Raw genomic sequence first — 9,344 nt, forward strand, 5'->3', positions numbered from 1 at the left:
GTGAGCTTTGCTGCAGTCAGTCGTCAAGCTGCCACGGTGTCATTCTATGCTGTGTGTAAAGACTATATCCTATGTCTATTTTTATTCTATTATATCAGTTGCTATACAAATATAACTTCACCACCATCCATGGTTAGCCTATAGGATAAACAGAGCGCCTTTCCAATGTCATATTTTAAGATGAGTAATTTGTTGTCAATTATTTGTTTCGAAAGCAACATGAAAATTGTCCTAACCTTGTTGTCAGCTCAGTCTTATGTCCGTTTTATAATAAAAATGTAAAAATATGTTATTTTTTCTCCATTACTATCACATCATTGTCTGTTGTTAGATAGATAGATAGATAGATAGATAGATAGATAGATAGATAGATAGATAGATAGATAGATAGATAGATAGATAGATAGAATATGGTTCTCAAAGCATCTTTATTCATCAATTCATTCTGCTCATATATTTAACAAAACATGTCACGTTCATTTAGAAGCATTGACTTTATTATTCTTTTTTCTTGAACACCTGACGACAAACTACACTTTCACATGTCAGCTCCTGTGGAGGAAGAAAAATCTCTTAATGTTATTCAGCAGAGGGATCAAAAGAACATTAAGCAATGTTATAGCTGGCCATTTTATACTTAACAGTCATATCCTGATTATGCAACACCTCCCACTAATGCAGTGGTTCCCAAACTTTTTTTTTGCTAGGGCCCTCTTTGTTTTACAAGCAAAATGGTTTTAAAAACATAAACAACTGTGGGATACTGTTTGCCCGTGATTTGAACAGGGGGAACAAATTGTGGCAGGATATTATTTGTATCCCGCTGTAACTTTACTGTATAAAGAGCTAACATCTCCAAAATGTCAGGAGTAGTTAGTCATTACAACAAGTGTTTGTGAACTAAAAATCAAGAATGTGGGATACTGTTTGTCCGTGATTTGAAGAGCCCAGCGCTGCTCCCGACGAAGGAAAAACCAATTCTGCAAGGGAGACCTACCTCGGCACTTGTGCAAGTGAAACCAAAGGGAGGATATGCTTCATCATATTTTCTAGTCTTTGGCTTAGAATGAAGTTGGTTTGGAAACATATATAACTATGCTTCATCCCGTGCTTTGCGTTTGAGTGGGCGCCCCGTGCTAGCAGTGTCCAAGCGTTTTTGGGTTTTCTTTTCCCTTTTCATACCACGCCCCCCCTGCAATGGCTCTGTGCCCGACCTAGGGGGCGGGCCCCACACTTTGGGAAGCTCTGCATTAATGGGACACATTTCTTTATTATCATTCAGCACACGCTCAGTCTCAAATCTTTCAAAAAAGAAAAAGAAAAGAAAAATCTAAATATCAGAAGCACTGTTAGCCCACCAGGTAGAGTTTGTCTCCTTCAGTCCAGTGCTTCCAGCCACGGTTGGCCTTCTCGCCTTTCTGAGTGCACACAAGCTTGTCCCCATCCCACTTCACCAGACTCTGAAGACAACAGTTAAACAGTTAAGCCAGTTTTTAGCTGCCGTAATGTAATTTTGTCTGAACATTGTGATAAGGAATTTCATGTTCAGATAAGCTTATATCACTGCTGCTCACATGCTCGGATTTATAACCCGAAGGCTAATGAACACTAACCAGCTTATCCTTGCTTTTATGCTAGTTTTTTAGCACTGACTTATCATAGGCCTATTTGCTCGTTTTTTAAAACATTAAAGCATCAGCTAGTGCAGAGTATTAAATGAAACTTGACACTGATTAGCTTATAAATCAGTCTGAAATATACAGGACTGAATACTAATTACAGATATATGAAATGAATCACCAGCGTGTGTGAATGTGTGTGTGAATGGGTGGATGACAGGTTGTGTAAAGCGCTTTGGGGTCCTTAGGGACTAGAAAAGCGCTATACAAATACAGGCCATTTACCATTTACCATGAAAGATGGATTCATTTTTTTAAGAACCTTTTGCTTCAGGTACCCTGGACACACATGGGCAAGGACTGACTTATCACATCTGGACTCCAGTGGTTATCTTACCTTGACATTTCTGTTGTCTAGTCCCTTGGTGTACTCATCAAACTCCACCCCTACAGTGAAGGCCAGCTCATAATTCCTAAAGGTGCTCAGTGTTTTGAAGTCAAACTTGTCCCCATCTTGGAAAACCACTTTGGTCTGAGATAGGGAGATGGCAATTTTCCTTGTAGCAAAGTCAATATCTAGGAGCAGATTACAGAAGATTGTTCAGGCTGTATCTGAAGAGGAACAGATGATGAAGTGCGGATGAACTGTGGTAACTCCTTAGTTACATATTAGTAATATAGCTAGCTGTGATTTTATATGTTGCGGTGATGTGAAAAAGTATTTGCCCTCTTCCTGATTTCTTATTTTTTCCATATTTTTCACACTTGTTTCAGATCATAGACAAAGAAAACCTGAATAAATGCAAAATGCTGTTTCTGAATGATGAAGAAAGAGGATAAGGATCAAAGCTGGTCCTATGTTAAATTAAATTTTTTGGGAAGGTTTTAGTCTTGTTACATTTGGAATAAAACTAACACAGCATTGTATTGAAAGTACAACAAACCAACAGTTAAACATGGTGGTGGTAGTGTGATGGTCGGTGGCTGCTTTGCTGCTTCAGGACTTGGACGCTGATAAAAACCATGTTTTAAATGATAAAACCACGAATTCTGCTCTCTACCAGAAACTCCTGAATATCTGACCATTAGTTTGTGTCCTGAAGCTCAAGAGCACTTGGGTTATGCAGTAGGTAATGATCTGAAACATACCAGTAAGTCCACCTCTGAACGTGCCAAACAGGCCATTCATGCTTGAAAATCCTCCAGGGTAGCTGAATTTAAACAATTCTGCAAAGAAGAGCGGGCTAAAATTCCTCCACAGGGATGTGAAGAGTCTTTGCCAGCTATTGCATTAATTCTGTACTTGCTGCCAAGCGTGGCACAACCATTTATTAGACTTAAGGGGCAATTACTTTTTAACATGTTTGGATGACTGTTTTTCCCTTAATAGATAAGATCATTTTTTAAAAACTGGATTTCATTTTTACTCATGTTACCTTTGTCTAATATTAATTATTCATTGATGATCTGAAACATCTAAGTGTGACAACTAGGCAACAATTTAAGAAATCAGGAAGGGGGCAAATACTTTTTCACAGCATAATATGTATGTATGATGTATAATCACACTCAGTTTTACTCAACAAGAATCTGTAGTAAGTAGCTCAAAATTAGACGGTTGTTCTGTTAAGAAAAAGATTAAAAGTATTCAAATCTTTTAATCTTTCTTTAATCATATAACTAAGACATTTTAGTCTAAAATTGAACATATCAGGATGTAAGTTTTCTTACTCAGTACTTTCAAGTAATCCTCAAATTTCTCACTGGATTCCAGTATCCATTTTCCACTAAAGTCTGCTGGCATGGCTGCAGCTGGTGAAGCTGGCATGTGACTGAAGAGTGTAGGGAGTGGGGAAGAGGCAGGGTGTCCTAATGCTGTGTTGCTTTTATATGAGTGGGGGGCACGGGGGCAGAGTGCAACTGATAAGTGAGTTTATAGCTTAAAGAGGATTGGCAGTGGCAGTTATTTCTGAGGGGGAGGACGTGCTTTCTGCGGTCACTGACGGAGGTTACCACAGGCACATCTGTGGGCATCCACGTTAAAGTGTACCATCACCATCGCTCTCAATGCACATGTGTAGCCAGGAGAGGCTATTCTGTTTTCAGTGCTAACACTGTTTGGTCTGTTTCAATGGCAAACTCAACCAGAGCATTTGAACTTTGAACAGGTTTGAAGGTTAATAAAGTTCAACCCAACCTTTTTGTTTTCCAGAGATCCCCTCCAGAAGGTTTAATGCTACAGTATAATCACATTGAGGCACCTATAACTGAAACGCAGACTTAAAAAGAGCCCACCTTCAGCCGATGACCAACAAATTTATTGAGAATAAACACGCTTCTCTGGTTTTGTGTCGACACCTCACTCCTTCATAAAAGAACTTTTTTTAAACCACCCAAAGCAAGAGGACATAAATCAATAACAGCTCCTCTGAGGAATGATAAGTCAACAGAGCTTGCAGGTATACGCTGGCGAGGTGCCTGTGTGTGAATGCACAACAAGCAGCAGGAAGGAGTCAAAAGAGCAGCACAATCTGAAGCAGCAGCGAAGAATGAGCAAGTGAGTTGCACAGCACGTATAGATTATGCCCAATTGGTAATGACATGGCACAAAGCGAGGTGACAGATTAAGTGATTCAAAGCTAAATGTGACCTGAGCTGTTTGGTTCATTCGCAAGAGGAAGCAAAGAGATTTCTCTCACATGGGAAGAGAGGTATTTTCATCTCAAAAGAGCTTCTGATACACTGGATGGTTTAGAACGGCTTCATTTATTGATTGATTCAACATTCACAGCCACAGTCTTAAAGGAACTGGGACAAATACATGTAACATTTTTATTCTGGAGACTGAGCATCTCAGCCAAGTTCTGCTCTTACCATCGTCCTTCAGTTGTAATCATTTACAAAACTAAGTCAATACATTTCTCTTCACTGCATCCACAACATTCCCAGCTGGCTCGCCCATCAGATCAGCTACAGCTATGGCACTTACGCATGCATCCAGCACATCTAAACCTGCTAATCAAAGCACGCACCTTGAAACAAATACACAGTATTGGATTTTGTGGTGTTATATGTCAACTTGCCCATTTGTGCTACAAAGAAATTCCTTTGGCAAAGTAAGGCAACAGCATGATGGAACAGAAACGTGTGTTTGGTGAATTCACTACAGTAACATGAACACACGGACAGGCTGGAGGGATAAAAGGAAAGTCGGACTGTATGTTAGAGGAAGAGGTTGTTCCTGATGTGTCTCTCTGAGCCAGTTTTTGGTGCAGGCACCAGACTGTTCACTGAAAGTTGCTTTAAGTCTTCTTGAAGACCTGCTTGGAAACAACTCCTGCAGCTCTCAGCTCCTGGAGAGAAAAATACATGTTTGATATGTTTATTCAGACATGTGAGAGACTCAGAAAGTAATGCTGACCAATGAGAACCTCTAAGCAGTAGATGGACAAGGATTAGTGTCATCATTAACCAGAAGTAAGTGGTGTTTACTTTAATCATAAAAAGTGATACAAAAAATTACCAACTTGTAGTTAGAAAGGGGGGAGGGGCTAAAAACATCAGAGCTATCACAAACACTGGCATTCAAGGTCACATTGAACCCTGTGGCCGATTTAGAATCACCAGTTAAAATAACATGCATATCTCTGGACTGTGGGAAGACGCAGGTAAGAACCCATGCAGGTACAGGGAGAATGTGAAAAAACTCCACACAGAAAGGTCCCTGCAGGCCGGTGGATTCAAACCCAGGACCATGAGGCATCACTGCTAACCACTGCACTACTACACGCCGCCCTAAAAAAATTAAAATTTAAAAGAAAAGAAAAAAAAACAAGGAAAAAAGATGTTCAAGCTTTAAAAGTAAAAGAAAAATAATACCCTGTAGTTTATTTCATTTTAAAAAGACCTATCAAGTTCTGCCAAGATAAGCACGTAAACATGAAATATGGCAGCACTGTGGACTATTGCAAGATATAAACGAGAAGAACAAAGCGGTCTCTGAAGGAAACGGTTTCCAGGGCCTAATCCGTGGATCGACTTCCTTCGAGGCGTGGACGTCTATCAGCAGAGAATGTACCTTAGTCTGTAACACAGTCAAATATATTCTCAAGTAATATTCAAGCATGCCATTCAGCGTGTTAGTACGAGCTCGGGAGCAGTTTGGGAGAACAAGAAAACAGAGACTGCTTCAGATTGTCTTCCCAAATTGACTCAACTTTATTCACAAGTACAACAGTTTATATAGAGGGTAAAATTCATGAGACAGCAGATTATCAGTTTAAACCAGTACAGACCAAGATAAGGCAGCGTCTTCCTGCCCTTGGGTGAAGAAGCATCCTTTGTGTAGTTTATCAGTTCAGCTACAATTGTGATTATCTCAGCGACATATTTTCAAGGCACAAAACAAAGAGTTCTTTCATTAGTGAAATCTGAAACAAACCATTTGGCCTTCAACAGGCGTCTAAAAGATTAAGAAACTAATCTAGCTGAGGGAGTGATCTCTGTGGTATTTCAACCTTGTACCAGCCTGTGATTCTCACACATCAATTCTTGGGTCAAAGAGAAAAATAACTAAAACAAAGGGGCCTTATTGAATGACAGAGTTTTCCTGTATAATGTCACTATAAAACAATATCCAGTAAATGCTACCATGGTACTAAAATACCTAACAGTCTCTTTAATCACGACAAGATTGTTGGTTTGTGTCCGTTCAACCTTGTAACACAGAGATCACTGATGTTGTTTTATTTTATTGATCGCTGATTATTTATTTTCCCAAAGACATGGGTAAATCTTATTGACCCACAAAAGAACACTGAATCCTTCAAATGACCTGAAAAAGAGTCGCCCCTCTTTACACTGAATTAATACACATTTCCAGTTGCAGTTCATGTGTCAGCCACCAGGGGTCTCTGTTGCTCTACACTCAAACCGGCTCTGGGGATCTCTCCACTAATACTGTAACTAATTTCAGGCAAGCTGATTGAAAACATCTGCTAGCATCACTTAAACCAAATAACTTGGCAGATTATTTTTTGTTTAGCTTTGATGGCCGTAATCATACACAGGAAAATCTGATAATGCTGTGCTAATGAAAACACTAATGGGCTACTTATTGCGTTAATGTATTTTCAGATGCAAATGCGCTTTAACAGATTTTATAAAAACATTTATGATGCATTTGTTGGCTAACTCGAAGGCTCTGCTCCTAATGACTGACAGAGGTGCCAACTACAAGAGTAGAAGAATTTGGATGGCTTTTAATTTCACAGTATGCACTTTTTTTTTTTTTTTAATCATGCAGTTTGCATCTGGAGGGAACACTTGGGAATCAAATATGTGAGCAGAGCTATTTAATTAAGTGGAAATAATTATTTGGCTGTGAGTCAGTTGTGTAACTGTCAGAAATCCTCCATACAGACTGTAATGTTACTGCAGCTTGAGCTGGTAGTTAATTCATGCTAGAGTCCCACATAAAAATCAATGCTCTTCACATACAGCGCTGAGAGGCATTCTGGATTTGGATTAAAGTGTCTAAATTGAATGCATTAATATTCATGGCAGGGACTGATGTTTTCTTACCAGATGAAGCTCATCTCCCTCCACCCAGTGGGTCCAGCCTCTCCCTTCGATCTCTCCCTTCTGCACACACACCAGCCTGTCCCCCTCCCAGGTGATGGTGGTCTGCAAAACATCACAAGACAGAGAGAGAGTGAAAAAAGCACGAGGCATCAGGGAAGGATCTCTTACTACTCTTAAAACAGAGCATATTGATTTTAGTATGCAGAATACAATAAGCTGAATGAGTGACCCAGTTCTCACCATTTTCCATAATTATTCAGATAGATCTTTACACACAAACATGTGAATTTCCCTCTTAGCGGCATTCCAAACAGCTTAAGGCTTAACTAAAATCACCCTATAAGCATACAAAAAAAGGGCTTTCGATGGGGACCACAAATAATCTGTGATCCTATTCAGCAGTCAGTGACATAATCTGATTAAATATGAGTTCTATCCTCGACCAGTTCTTTCCATGCAGCTTTTGACATTGTTCCTTTTTACAACAATTTATAAGAGTTTGTAAAAAGTTGGAGGAAACTTTTATGAGTGGGTAGATGTTTTTTCTGCTATTGTATAAAACAACCAGTTCTTGCAACACCATGTGCTCATTATGCTGAAGGGTGGAAATCGTTTACACGCCCACAGAATCTGCACTCCTGTGTGTCACTGCCCAAGATCCCAACACCTGGCAGCAGTGTGGTTCATCTGTGATGTTTAGCTAAAGTCTCAGCAGGTTCCTAACTACAGATGCATTTAAGTACAAAAAGTAAAAAATCTTACCATGCATTTCCTGTCGTCCACCCCAGACAGATCCTCCTCAAACTCTTGGCCCACGTAGAAATCCATGTTGTAGTTTTTGAAGGTGCTGAGAGTCTTGATGATTATGTGGTCGCCCTCGTGAACGATGTCCTTGTCAGGCTTCAGCAAGGTGGCAATTTTCCTGATGGCAATGTTTACATCTGGCCCGTGAGCAAGGTGACAGAAAATGAATTGAAAACAAAGAAGCAGTGAGGTTTTATGCATATATGGACGCACAAAGAATTGCCTCAGATTGTGTAAAGATCAGGTTTATAATGTCATCATTGCTTTTTCGAGCTGTACATTTGTGATCTGTGCCTTCCTTCTCTGGGCTTGACTCCCTGCTGAACTAATAAACTCACCCAGAGCTTTCAGATACTCCTCGAAGTTATCATTGGAAATCATTTTCCAATATCCGGTCAGATTAGGGACCATGTTGGCTGTTCCTCTGCTGGTTTCTTCACTTCCAGAGAATGAGGATGTCTGTTGTGGACATCTGCTGGGGATGGAGTGCAGAAAATACTCTCAAAAGCCCCAATTTGAACCAAACTCATTTTAATCCGATTACCCTGCTGGGTTTCACTTCTTTTCTTTTTTTTAACGGAAAATCTTACTGGCACCTCCCACTTCCCTCCCAATGCCAACACCACGTAATCTCTCAATCCTCACCACGCTTTTACTGTGCTGGGAACCAGCGGTATGCATGTAAACACTTGTGTGCCTTATGTTGGAGAATGCTTACATGTTTAGGTGGGATTAGGATCAATACGCCTTCTCTATTAATTGACACAGGCCTGTTTATTTATGAAGCCACGTGTGTCAGATTTGGCCTGAAAGCTGATTCTTTTGTATAAAATGAGGCCTGCTTCAATGATGTTTGAATCATTTTTTTTCTTTTTTTTTTTAAATTAAATATCGGAGCCATCGACAGTCAGACTAAATGAGTACAAAAGAAATCACTCAGAGAGCAAGTGAAAATGGCTGAATGGAGCATGCTAAGAGGATAATATTCACAGCACAAAAGCAGAATCACCTGAGCTTAAAATGATCCAACTCAAACAATTATCTGTGGCACAATATGTCTGTCACATCTTCTGTCTCGCCTAAATAACTCAATTAATTTGATAATCTCTCTTTTGGGCAGCGCGCTGCAGCCAACACACCGCCTAAATCCTTTGCTGACTGAAAGACAGGCAAAGACACACACCATCATCATAATCGCCACTATTTAGTATCAATGGAATAGCAGCGCTTTCAGCCATTGGTCTCAGTGAGAAAACACCTCCCGTAACCGAGCAACTGTCAGGATTACTTTAAATCCTTTGGTGGAAGAAACGCGGGCCTCACAGACACAGTGTGTGG

The 9,344-nt window shown here is 40.0% G+C and overlaps 2 protein-coding genes across 2 annotated transcripts; both read right to left on the reverse strand.

The window, feature by feature from the left end:
* Positions 1–236: 236 nt before the first annotated feature.
* On the reverse strand, positions 237–3,590 carry LOC309693302 (retinol-binding protein 2-like). The gene is made up of 4 exons (XM_082512392.1): positions 3,351–3,590; positions 2,017–2,195; positions 1,359–1,460; positions 237–552 (listed from the first exon to the last, which is right to left on the reverse strand). Exons 1-4 carry the CDS (start codon positions 3,445–3,447, stop codon positions 499–501), a joined length of 432 nt encoding a protein of 143 aa, XP_082368518.1. The 5' UTR covers positions 3,448–3,590; the 3' UTR covers positions 237–498.
* Positions 3,591–4,366: 776 nt separating this feature from the next.
* rbp1.1 (retinol binding protein 1, cellular, tandem duplicate 1) lies at positions 4,367–8,572 on the reverse strand. The gene is made up of 4 exons (XM_082512393.1): positions 8,345–8,572; positions 7,965–8,143; positions 7,203–7,304; positions 4,367–4,972 (listed from the first exon to the last, which is right to left on the reverse strand). The coding sequence occupies exons 1-4, from the start codon at positions 8,415–8,417 to the stop codon at positions 4,922–4,924; spliced, it is 405 nt and encodes a 134-aa protein (XP_082368519.1). The 5' UTR covers positions 8,418–8,572; the 3' UTR covers positions 4,367–4,921.
* Between the last annotated feature and the right edge of the window lie 772 nt (positions 8,573–9,344).

This window comes from Aulonocara stuartgranti, assembly GCF_965226115.1.
Source record: "Aulonocara stuartgranti genome assembly, chromosome: 18".
In the NCBI taxonomy this organism is placed as follows: Eukaryota; Metazoa; Chordata; class Actinopteri; order Cichliformes; family Cichlidae; genus Aulonocara; species Aulonocara stuartgranti.